At 43.7% G+C, this 13,036-nt stretch overlaps 1 protein-coding gene across 1 annotated transcript in view; it reads left to right on the top strand.

Moving 5' to 3' along the window:
* The first annotated feature begins 1,210 nt into the window (after positions 1-1,210).
* Positions 1,211-13,036, top strand: part of GALNT12 (polypeptide N-acetylgalactosaminyltransferase 12) — a 33,017-nt gene continuing 21,191 nt past the window's right edge. The window contains exons 1-3 of the mRNA XM_083624689.1: positions 1,211-1,969; positions 6,820-6,989; positions 10,062-10,251. Coding sequence (XP_083480815.1) covers positions 1,575-1,969; positions 6,820-6,989; positions 10,062-10,251 — 755 coding nt within the window. The 5' untranslated portion in view covers positions 1,211-1,574. The remainder of the gene's footprint in view (positions 1,970-6,819; positions 6,990-10,061; positions 10,252-13,036) is intronic.

Here is a 13,036-nt window from a genome sequence, read left to right as displayed (position 1 = left end):
AAATAAGCAGCTATCCTATTTTTAAAAGACATCTGAAGGCAGCCCTGTTGAGGAAAGTCTTTAATATTTAATGCTGTATTGTTTTTAACACTCGATTGGGAGCCGCCCAGAGTGGCTGGGGAAACTCAGCCAGATGGACGGGGTATAAATAATAAATTATGATTATTATTATTATTATTGTTAAAATACAATATGAGAACGCAAAATAAACAATGCAACGAAAACGAACCAAGAATTGGCCGACTCCTTAAAAGCACATTTTAAAAGCTGCAGAATGTCCATCAGCCCCAATGCCAGGTTGAAGTGAAGCATTTTTGCTTGGCGCTGAAAGGTACATAATGAAGGTGCCTGGTGAGTCTCCCTGGGAAGAGCATTCCCCCAAGCAGGGAGCCACCACAGAGAAGGCCTGTTGTTGTGTTGCCACCATCCGGACTCCTCCAGGAGAAGGCAACAGGAGGGCTTGGTATGGATAACCGGGGGAAACAGCTTTTTGTCAAAACCTTCCAGGATTTTTCTCACCATTAAATAAATATCTGGAGGACTCCTCTCCACTCAGAAGTGAGTCCTTGGAAACCGTCCCTGGAACTAGGGGTGTTATGTACTGAAGTTCTCACCCTGGGCCAGCAGGGGTATACTGTAGATGGTTTTCACTCAGGTCCACATATGCAAATAAGGGATCGAAAGTGACGTTCAGTGATTGGATAGTTGCAGAAAATGGTTACTGTTGCGTTGTAGTGGAGCTCTATATAAGCAGGCTGGCTGAACCCTTCAGTTTAGTTCTGTTCTGGCCTGTGAATAAACAAGAGTTGTTTGAAGAATTGCTGTGTCGGGTGATATGTTCACCCACAACTTAACAAGGGGCACATAGGATTGCAGACACACTTGGTCAGGAAACAGGCCCTGTTGAAAATAGTGGGGTTTCACCTCACTTTTCCAGGTTGTGCTGAAAACTATTCACATGCATGCCCCACTACCCCCCAAAATTATCATTCCACAACCCTCAGGTTGCCTCATCTTTGACAAAGGTGCAAAGGGCAGCAGGAGCTTTTCTGCAGTGGCTCCCTGCTTGTGCAATGCTTTCCCTGAGGAATCAAACTGAGGCCTTTGTTGCAAGTCTTTAGTCACCTGTCCAAAAAACCTTTCTCTTCAACCAGGCCGACTGACAACCTGGCTTTTTAAATGTGTTTGTGGGTGGGGTGGGGTGGGGAGTTTTTGGTTGCGTTTTTATTATGTCTCATGTATTATTATTTTTTCTGTCGCAGACTGCCCTGAGATGAAGGGCCGTATAAAAATTAAATAAACGAATAGGCGAAGAAGTCTGGTTCGTTTTTCTTGTTTTGTTGCGTGTTTTGTGTTTGGTTTTTCTGTGGCGAGCTGTCAAACTTCCGAGGCGAGGAGCCGCGCGGCCTCGGAGGCACCTCGGCTGCTCCTTCCCTCAGCGCCGCCTCATCCTGCAAAGAAGGCCGCTTCCTCGCTCCGGGCCCGGCGGCGGCGGGGCGGCCCTTCCTCCTCGGGTCCCGCCCCGCGCTCCTCAAGCGAGGCCAGCGCCGGCTTCGGGCGGCGGCGCTGCAGAGATGCGGCGGGTCCGGCGGTCGCGGGTGTCCCGAGCGGGAGGGCCTCTGGCTTTGGCGGCGGCGGCCCTGCTGGTGGCGGCGACGGGGGCGCTGGGCTGGCTGTTGCTGTGGCAACGCGGCCTGCCGGACTCGGAGCTGGGCGAGGCCGGCGGAGTCGCGCTGCCCTCGCAGCAGGCTGCCGAGCTCGCCCGGCGGCTCCTGCGTAGGCCCGTGTACGACAAGCCTCCGCTGGGCAGGGAAGCGGAGCTGGGCGAGCTGGGCCGGCCCGTGCGCCTGGAGCTGAGCGCTGCCGAGCAGCGGCTCCAGGAGGAGAGCATCCGGAGACACCAGATCAACATCTACCTCAGCGACCGCATCTCGCTGCACCGCCGCCTGCCGGAGCGCCGCCACCTCCAGTGAGTGAGGCGGAGGGAGGGCGGCAAAGGGACGGGCGCTGCCCGAAGGAAACAGGGGAGTCGAGGCAGGGGGGGGGCAGGGGAAAGCCTGGATGGCTGTCTGTCAATATACGATCTAGCTGAGATTTCTGCATTGCCCGGGGTTGGGCTAGATGACCCTCAGGGGCCCCACCCAACTCTGCAATTCCGTGATTGCACTGGAGAGTCTGCTTCCTCAGGTACCTGAAATGGCCACCTTACTTAGAGCACAGATATGTGTGTGTGTGTGTGGGAGGTGAGCTCCAGACAAGATTTAAACCAGTGCTCTTTCCCCCTGGGGGTACTCAAGGGTACTCAGTACCAGCACTAAAATTATTTATTTATTTGGTTTTCAAATTAAAATTTAACAAACAGATTTTCAACATGCACCATAAAAACAAGACCCAAAGGTTCTCCTGGATTTCCCCCTCCTCCCCTTTGTGGGTCTCTTGTTAATTATCCAAATCTTTTGCATCTTCACTGTATCCAAATTTCACCATTAGACTTCAAGTGTTATTACAATCCAACTAACGATTTTAACAGTTTGCAATGATTTTTAAAGTTATTAATTCCCCCCGTCCCCCATTTTACCCATACCTTGGGTTACAGACGCTTCAGGTTACAGACGCTTCAGGTTACAGACTCCGCTAACCCGGAAATAGTACCTCAGGTTAAGAACTTTGCTTCAGGATGAGAACAGAAATCGCGCAGTGGCAGCGGGAGGCCCCATTAGCTAAAATGGTACCTCAGGTTAAGAACAGTTTCAGGTTAAGAACAGACCTCCAGAACGAATTAAGTTCTTAACCCGAGGAACCACTGTAATGTTAAAAGTGCAGCACTTACTGTAACAACTTCACATCTTTTTCTATTAAAAAAAAGAAGCAGCACTGAGTAAAACCCATTCAGAGTGGATTATATGAGCTACTGCCTGTCTGGGGTAGTGTTGGCAAAGTAAGATTGTACTGTTTAGTGTACATGAGTGCCTAGGAGAGAAGGTTTGCTTTCAGTAGCAGATTCATAGGGGCCCAGCTATACTCTCCAGTCGTAACTGGGTATCATGCCTGTGTTTTTCTCTGACATTTTAAAATCTCCCCTCCTTAAACTTGGCCTGCCTACTGCAACTCATCCCCCGCCTTACAGGTGAACATATGGCAATCTTTCCATACAGTTGTGTGCAAATATTGGCGTGTTACTGTAAATACTATGTCAGAAGAGGAACAGAGCAGGAAACTATGATCTGCTCTGAAAACAGAGACACAACATTTGGAGGGGGGGGGACTCGTGGCCTTTCTTTCAGTGCCTGCTCAAGTCAGAATGAGATCATGGTGCAGTGGGGGAGCTGTCACCCACCAGATACAAGGTTGCTTCATTGAAAGACTTCTGTCTGTGGGTATTTAATCCATCTACATTCACCTGAAGGGATGCGGGTGGCGCTGTGAGTTAAACCACAGAGCCTAGGACTTGCCGATAAGAAGGTCGGCAGTTCAAACCCCCGCAACGGGGTAAGCTCCCGTTGCTCGGTCCCAGCTCCTGCCAACCTAGCAGTTCGAAAGCATGTCAAAGTGCAAGTAGATAAATAGGTACCGCTCCAGCGGGAAGGTAAACGGCGTTTCCGTGTGCTGCTCTGGTTCGCCAGAAGCGGCTTAGTCCAGCCACATGACCTGGAAGCTGTACGCCGGCTCCCTCGGCCAATAAAGCGAGATGAGCACCGCAACCCCAGAGTCGGTCACGACTGGACCTAATGGTCAGGGGTCCCTTTACCTTTACCTTACATTCACCTGTTCACTTCCTGGAACAGTGCACTGCCTCATCCTAGGTGCCCTGGAAGAGTTTGTCCCATACTTTCAGAGCCTGTGTTTTCATACATAAAAAAACAAGTCACTTGTGGCATAAATAGTTAGAATAGGGTTACCAGCCGTCCCTGGTTCCTGGGGACAGTCCCCGGATTTGCAAATCTGTCCCTGGGAAACGTGGCAGCGGCAGCCTGAGCAGCCCGGAGCCAGCCTGGTAGTGCAGTTGGCTCTGGCTGGCTTCAGGAGCTGCTCGCTGCTGCCGCCACTGCCGAAGGAGAACCGGGGACGTCTGGCGGTACAGATCTCCTGCCCCCTTCCTCCTTTGTTTTGACAGATCAAGGAAGGCTCGGGAGTTGTGGGCGGGTGGCCATTGTCCATGAGGGGCGCAAGGTGCTCGGTTTCTCTGCCGGGCAAGGTGCAAAGCCCTTCTTTCACACCCTGTGAAACATAAATGCACAGTTTTTAAAAAACTGGGCAATGGCCGCCCGCCCGCAACTCCCAAGCCTCCTCCGATCAGTCAAAACAAAGGGGGAAGAGGGTGGAGATTGGGGGAGGCTTGGGAGTCACGGGCGCACGGCACGCCTTTGCCCAGTTTTTTTAAAACTCTGTGCATTTATGTTTCATAGGGTGCGAAGGAAGAGCTTTGCACCTTTATACGATATGCACGTGTGCTTGAGCCCAGGGTCTCTTGCCTCACCATCCCCACTACTGACTCTCTGTTGCTACTCAGCTTCAACAAAACAAAAGTGTCCCCGGATTCATTGAAAAAAATCTGGTAACCATAAGCTAGAATGCATATGAAAACCCAATCCTTAATTAATTGGATAATTCAATATATAATGCCTACCTATGTACAAAAGTCATGGTATGTGGTACCTGTGGCTGGAAGTTAATGCAACCAGCAAACTCCACGCCAGAAGCAGTGAATGGGACCTGTGCCAAGTTAGCTTTAATGTAAAGGGTCACCTCGTTGAGAGCATCTCCACTTGAAAATTATGTCCTAAATGAAGATGTTTGTAAGTTGGTGAGAATGTTTGTAGTTTCTCAAAATCATTGCTGCTTCCAGTTCCGCTGCTGCCCAACCCGTTTCCTATATTTTCTCAAGGAGTCCCATCTCTCACCATCATCCTGCTGCCTCCCCAATAATTATCCAAAAGGATGTGAGTTCACACAGCTATATTCCACCATATTTGGAAGTTTGATATCATGTTAAGATATTTCGGCCATGATAATTACTCAGTTGAGCACTTTCTTTGAACCCAGTCCTATATGTATAGTTAACCAAACTTATCGCTGAGGCTGCAGTCCCATGCTTAAGAGCACACAGATGGTTGATTTCTTTTTATTGCTGCCTGTTCTCCATCAGACACAGTGGTAGCCTTTGACAATATTTTCTTCCTGGAAATTTTCCAAGCGAGGCACCCTCAGCTGACTTAAGCCGGATGTAGTTCCATGCTAGCTGTTCATAACCCTTTCATTCTTGCCACCACAACCTGTACAATAAAGTGCCCTGTACAGTACACATGGATATTGCCAATAGCTGCCTTATCATGTTCATTTCTGCTTGTTAGAGGAAACTGAAGTCTTATTTACAAAAGATTCTAACAAGATTGCTCATAAGAAGAAGAAAAAAATACTACACTTTACTTCCTGGACTAGAGAGATTGTAAATTGCTGACGTTGCAATGTCTGTGAGTGTAGCGTAACTGAATGGTGTATATATTTCCACTACACAGGTGAAGCTCAGTTTCTGGTTATACACCTGACTATTAGCTACTAATAACTTCTCATAAATTGGTTTGAGTATCATGCAATTTCACTGTGTTAGGGAACTTTCTCAAGACTGCTGCAGCACGTGAAAGTTATCAGCATGATGAAATTTGCACCGCAAAAACAATAATTTGATTTGGCTCTTGAAGGGAGCAGCAGGAGCATTAGTGAGCAAAATGGGGACACCTTTGGGTAGGAGAGAGGTATTAGTGAATGATCTGATGAAATATATTTCCTAGTAACCAGAAAATTGAGCAAGTGAATTTTATATGAGCTGGCTGTGATTAACCTTGGTGGGGCAAGGAAGGGAAGTCTTCTGAAGCATTCATGTCTAATGTCCTACAGAACCTCAATCAGGTAGTTTCTTCATAGCAGAATGAAGACAGACAGTAGATCTGGGTAGCCAACTGGATGGCCTCCCAATGTTGCTGGACTACAACACCTATCATTCCTTACCATTGGCATGCTGTCTGGGTTTGATGGAAGTTGGAGTCCAACAATACCTGGAGGTCACCATGTTGGATACTTCAGGTCAAGCTCTTGACATGGTGACAACATAATGACTTCTACTTTAATTGCCTTTGGCTCTGTAGGTAAGTCCCTGTGCCTGGCATTCTCCCAGTTTGGTAAACGAGGGAGATAGAAGAGTGGGTGGCAATTGCCTCAGTAATTTGTTGTAAGGTTTTAATCTATTCATTGGTATAGTTAATTGAATATCACAGATTTTCAAAGCTGATATTTGAACCGCTTGAATAAAGGAAAATGAAGCTCAAATGAAAAACACGTGTGAATCTGAACAGTTACTGCATTCTGTGAAAATATGCTTAACATTTAATAATAATAAACCTATATGGTTAACTCTGCAGATATTAAAAATAAGGTCTCACTGATCCAACTCTAATTGTTGTTTTAGAAAAGATATTTACATGCAATTACTGTAGTAGCAACAGAATTGGGAGTGAGATGGTATTTGCAAATAGTACATCATGAATAGGTGGTATTGACACTTGGATATACATTCTGATGTGTGCTTGGAAGTAGCATTGAATTCCTTAATATAGTTAATGTAGTACGGAGCGTATCACAAACTGGATGTTATTCCTAATGGAGTTGATACGCTTTTTGAAACTGCAAGATGAAAATCTAGGAGAAATTACTTCCTTGCTGCAGGTCCTACTCTGCACACCTCACTTCTGCATAAATTGTTGGGCAGAGTATTGCTTAATTATGTATCTGATTTTTCAATTAAAATGTATGCTTTTCTTACAGATGCAGAGAAAAGAAGTATGATTATTATAACCTTCCAAAGACTTCTGTTATAATAGCTTTTTATAATGAGGCTTGGTCAACACTTCTCAGAACAGTTCATAGTGTTCTTGAGACTTCTCCTGACATCCTTCTGGAAGAAGTCATCCTTGTAGATGATTACAGTGATAAAGGTAAGCCGTGTCTCCACAAAGCCCCCTGCTGGCACAGGATTTTCTATGAAATGAATAGGGCATTTAGTAGCTACTACACTTGGAGGCAAGCGTAGTCCTTTTAGGATATAATTGGTGTAAGAGTGCAACTTGGCAGGAAGTATTTCCAAGGAGCAACATAGACTGAAACTGGCTTGCATAGAGATGCGTTGTCAGTGGCCTGTATTGTAATGTTTGCTCTATACTGAAAATTACTTCTCGGTAATCGTAGTGTGATTATCTCGTCGGTATACCACAATGTTGTTTATTTCCCACCTCTCTTAAAATCTTGGCGGACATGCGAGCCACCACGGGATGTGGAGACTTGACTAATAATTTTTGGGAATGGTTTACCAAGCGATGGAATATTGCACAGGCTGAGGGGAACCTAGTAGGCAGGGCCTGATGCACATAGGTAGGCAAGCTGCAGTTCAGTCATGCTGGTTCAAGCGGCAGCTGTACTCATTTTACAAATGGCTTGTGTGATGCTTGGTTAAATTACTTACCTCTCATCCTAGCTTACTCAACAGAGTGGGTTTGAGGCTAAAATGCTGCTCTGAGCTCCTTGCTATGCAAGTGTATCAAATAGATACATCCAGGTACCCTCTCCAGATGGCTACTGGATAGTTATGTGATATCAGGCAAAGTCTATCCTGTCTGCTGAAATAAAGTAACCAAAGACCCAGCAATCTCAATTTTGCAGTAATAAGGAAGAATGAGATTAATGAATCAATGCACAAAACGCTACTGTAAAATTTACAGCTGATGGGAGTCTATCTACTGTTATATAAAACCAAGACTTGTAGATGTAAAATTATAGCTAGAATAACTAAAATGATCGTGCCAAATAAAATGGGAATGGTAACACTGAATTTTAAGACATTTGCTTGGCTCTTCTGCATACTATTTAATAAATCTAAAAGTGGAACAAAGCAAAAGGGATGTCAGATTTTGAATAGGAGTCTCTGCAGAATGGGATATTTCTGCTGTATAGATTTTAGCCCACATTTCATTTGAAGAAAAAACATCACTCCTTACAACTCTATTCGATATGTATTTTGATGTGTGGAAACCTAATCAGTTAATGTTTTCTTAGCCTAGAATATTTGGCTTGTACTCTTCTATGACCAAAACAGGGTAATAGTGATTGTGCACACCTGAGTCTTTTGTTAGTCTGATATTTATTCCACTCTCAGAATAGCAATGTTCTCAAAATATATGTATAATCTAACTCTTAAGGTGATATTTCAACTAAAGTTTACTTAAAGTAGACTCACTGAAATTAATTGGCATAACTTAGTCATGTTCATTAATTTCACTGTATCTCCTCTGAGTCAAACTTTGTTGAATGCCATCCCTAATATGTAGTTTGAGTAGTACCTTTCTTAGATACTGATTTATTATACTGTATTTAAAAATATTTTTACCCTGCCTTCACCCTTATCAGTGCTTCACCAAAATACAAACCTTATTTATAAAATAGACAAATTAAAGGAGAAGGGGAGAAAACCTCAATAAAGAGAATTTAAAGTCCCTGGGTAGTTTACACAGATACAGTCATTCCTCATCTTAAAAAGATTAATAACGTAATGTTATCTTCCATGTCCTGTATGAGGAGATCACAAAGAGAGATGTAAGCATATGGGTGATAACAGAGACACTGAAAGGGAGGCACACAATAGTTCAGAACCATTTTGAGGACCATATCTGAAAAACAACTGAAGTGTTTTGTATATGTAGTAAACTATTTTATCTTGATTTTTCATTTTAATCCCCCAATGTGGATTACAACGTATTTTAAATCTACAACAATAAAATACAGTGGTACCTCGGGTTACATACGCTTCAGGTTGCATATGCTTCAGGTTACAGACTCCGCTAACCCAGAAATATTACCTCGGGTTAAGAACTTTGCTTCAGGATGAGAACAGAAATCGTGCAGCGGAAGTGCAGCAGCAGCAGGAGGAGGAGGCCCCATTAGCTAAAGTGGTGCTTCAGGTTAAGAACAGTTTCAGGTTAAGAACAGGCCTCCAGAACGAATTAAGTTCTTAACCCAAGGTACCACTGTAATTGAAACAATAAAATAGTAAATGTAATAGCAGTCTTCAAAGGTAATAGACTATTGAAAAACCTTTTAAGACCAATACAGATCTTTAAACCTGTAAATTACCATGAAAAGGCAGGGCCTGCCCAATACATTTTGACGCCTGAGGTGAACTGCAAAGTGGCGCCACCTCCCCCAGCCAGGGAAGAAGGGGTAAATGAAGATCTAAATTGGGAACAAGGGGAGGAAGGAAGATCTACATAGGGAACAAGGGGAAAATAAAGATCTACATTGAGAACAAGGTTGGGAGGAGACTGACAGCGCCTCATTTCCATCAAGAGCTGGCTGTAGATGTGGCATTGGTGGGGGCGCAAAGGAGGTGGCAGGTGCAGTCTCTATGGAGCACACTGCAGCCATCGCTGCCACTTTAGCAGCAGTAGTGGGCGATACATTCCTTGGAGGCCAGATCTTCTGTTGCCTCACATTGCCTCATGGGTGGGCCGTCTCAGTGAAAAGAGGACCTCAAAGTCCTCAAATTTAATGTCAGATGAGCAGATAAGGAGAGTGGGTTGATTAACTAAGGTACTTGTATCAAGAAAACCCAATCTTGGATGACCACCCACATAATCTTAGAAGTGGGAACACCCAGAGCCAGACTTCCAATGATGATCTCAAAAACCAGGCAGGTTTTAATGAGTACAGGCCGTCTTTAACGAGTACAGGCCATTCAGAAACCCTGATTGACATCAAGTTGGAATATGTTCAGGTCAGCATCTTGGGCACTGCGCTGCTCTGCTTTCAGAGGTGGGGCAAAGGAACATGCAAGGTAGGTATTTTTGGTTGTGGCATCACAAATCTGGAACACCCTCCCAAGGGAGGTTCATCATAGCTCACTTTTTGGTGAACTGAAAATGGATTTCAACACTGAATTGCTGTATATGTTTTGATGAAAAGCTGTTTTGCTAGCAGTTGCTTTGTACGACAGCAGTTCATTCATCTCTTTTTTACAGAGCACTTAAAGGAGAATTTGGAAAACTATGTGGCTAACTTGCGCAAGGTACGGCTTATCCGGGCAAACAAGAGAGAAGGATTGGTTCGAGCAAGACTGCTGGGAGCTTCTATAGCAAAAGGGGATGTTCTGACCTTTCTTGATTGCCACTGTGAGTGCCATGAAGAATGGCTTGAACCATTATTAGAAAGGTAATGTTCAGTCAAATACTTTCTGTATGCATTAAAAAAGTGAGTGGCATTTGATTTTCATTTTGTTTCTCAGCAGTGGCAACCAGAGCCAGAGTATTTGCCTCACATTCTATATTTTCTGTTCTTCTACCTGCTATTTTAGATGAATCCAAATAGTACTTTAAAAATGATTTAAGACATTATAATTTCAACAAATATGTGTTGGTTAGAACCAACGTAAATAATGTGTAAACCTCCAGTACTTTACTGAGATTCATGTAGCTGCTTTACTATTATAGAATAAAGTCGACTATAAAGTATAATTTCAAAGCAACATAATTAACAGAAAACTAAAATATTACCTTAAAGACTTCAAAAGAAAACATTACTAAAGAAAGACAAATATATAGATTTAAAACAGCATAATTAGCAAAAGAATAAAATATTATCTTAAACATAGAACATACCTGCTGCTGTTGCTGCCAGTCCTCCAAGCAGGAATGTGCATGACCTGGGTCTGCAGCAAGAGTCAGCCAAGATGGTCTCTGGCCTCCTCAATAATCTCAGTTTTTGTAGCAGTAGTGAGTCAGGGCTGGCTTTAGATTGATAGTGTTTACATTTGTAGATAAAAAGGTTGTTTATTGGTATGCCCTCCTTTTTTCAAAATACATTTTGCTTATATTGAAATGATGCTGCTGAGACTGACTGACTGATGATGATGATGATGATGTGAGTTACTTTCACATTCTTGCAAGATGGAGATGTTGTGGGATTTTTCTAGCGGTATAAAGCAATGAGAATGGCAGGGGAAGAAAATGCTTGGTGGTGCACTGTGCTGTGTAATGTGTTTCTGACAACCAACACAAAATACACGTGGTCCAGTTTGCACATTACAGTAAGCCAAAATGTGGTGAAGCATGAAAAAGCAAACATGCAAGTGCTCATAGCAAGAAATCACGCCCAGATCACTCATTTTCCACTCTGCTGCTATGTGGTGTCTTCCATAGCCAGACCATGAGTGGCAAGCATTAAGTGAACTTTGGCTACAACTTGCAGTTTGTCTGGAGCAAGACAAACCATGAGTCCAGGTTTTGATGTAACACTAAGCCAAACAGTGCTTAGTTCTGGGCAGTGCAGCAGCAGCAAGACCAGAGGAGGAGCAGAGCAAACACAGCTTTTGCCGTGTCTCTCTTAGTCACAGTTTTGCCTAGTGATACATGCAAACTGGGCCCTTACGTATTTTGCGGTGTCATAAATGCATTATACAAGCACTGAATACCATCAAGCATTAAGCCATAATAACTTACTGGCAACCCCTCTCCCACATACATTAAAAGCATACTTGTGGTATGAGACTTAAGACTATTCTTAACACCAAAATGCAAGGAAACCCACAAATGAGCACAAACCCCGCTGTCAGAGGTTGTGGTTCTGCATTGTGAATGAAAGAACAAAAAAACGAGACCTCTAAAAATAATTCAGGGAAGTGAAATTTTAGGCACAACGCTTGCCTAAACACCAAAAACAATATGGAGATGTGAAAAACAACATGTAATAATGCTTGGAATGTAATTAATATTTAACAGGAAACATTTTGAAGGGAAAACTAATGCTTTGTCTTTATTTAATAATTTGAACTATTAGGTTATAGAGGCCTATATTGCCACATTTATTCAGTTCTTTTGAAGTAACCAAAGGCATGCTTATGAATTTTAACAGTGTGGTTAATCCACCAGATGGCAGTGTGGGGCAAGCTTTAGACCGAAAATGAATAATTTCCCTCATTTTTTACTGCGTTCTGTTTATTGTATATACACTCTATGTAGTCTTAGCAATGATTCACATGTTTCTTGATCTCTTATTTTCACTTAAAAATATTGTTAGGTGCCTCATGTGGTCTCAGCTGTAGCAGCCTCCATAACTAACCAGCAGTGGTGCAAACTGCTGCCGTAGGGTATTCCTGCATAATATTAACTATGCTATTATATATTTTGGCCCAGTCATAGTTTTTACTATCCTGTCCTCAAGCTGCTGCTCTTCCACCATTGCAAACCTTGTTTATAAGTGAATTGACTGCACTATTGCAGGAGTTCAGGACGTGCCGTTTTCTCTTGCAAATGACCTGATATGACTCAAGTGGCAATTAAAAATTAGAAATGGGTAACAGGGACATAGCTAGGTACATTAACATTGCATAAATTGAAACAATTGTGCCAACTCTCTCCCCGACTTATGGCATCACAGTGCACACTACGGCTCATCATGGTTGTTGCTTTCAGGTGGCCAGTAGGGTAGGGGTAAAGCATGTGTTGGTGCAGGTTTTCATCTGTTGACCACTTGGCTTTAATATCTGTAAGTAACCCACTCCTGCTATTCAGTTTCTCTTGCTCTCCTTTCCTCGTCTTCTCTGACTTCATCTCCTTTCTCTTCTTTGGCTGTCTGGCAACCAGCCTGCACTTTGCCTATCTGCCTGGATTGTGGCCATCTCACTGACAGACCCAGTCAGGAAAGACTGGTCACTGAACTCTTGAAGCTCCTGGGACTGGAGAGTGAGTAAATTGAGTTTGCTTGTGCTCTGTGTGTGTGTGTGTGTGTGTGTGTGTGTGTGTGTGTGTGTCGTGGTGGTGGTTCTGTTGTGCTTCAGCTTTGCCTTTGTATCTGTTTCGCCATGCCTTTTTTCCTTATGCTACCATCACTTACTTTGAAGATTACCAAAAGACTTAGTAAAAAGACGCTGTGAAGCAGTTAGATAAGCTTCCCCCCCTTTTTTTTTGTTGTTTGTATGTTTAAGTTGCTAAATATTACC

Source organism: Podarcis filfolensis, assembly GCF_964270895.1.
Source record: "Podarcis filfolensis genome assembly, chromosome: 7".
Lineage (NCBI taxonomy): Eukaryota > Metazoa > Chordata > Lepidosauria > Squamata > Lacertidae > Podarcis > Podarcis filfolensis.
Note: the sequence above shows the minus strand (reverse complement) of the source record. Positions and strands in the feature narration are given on the sequence as shown.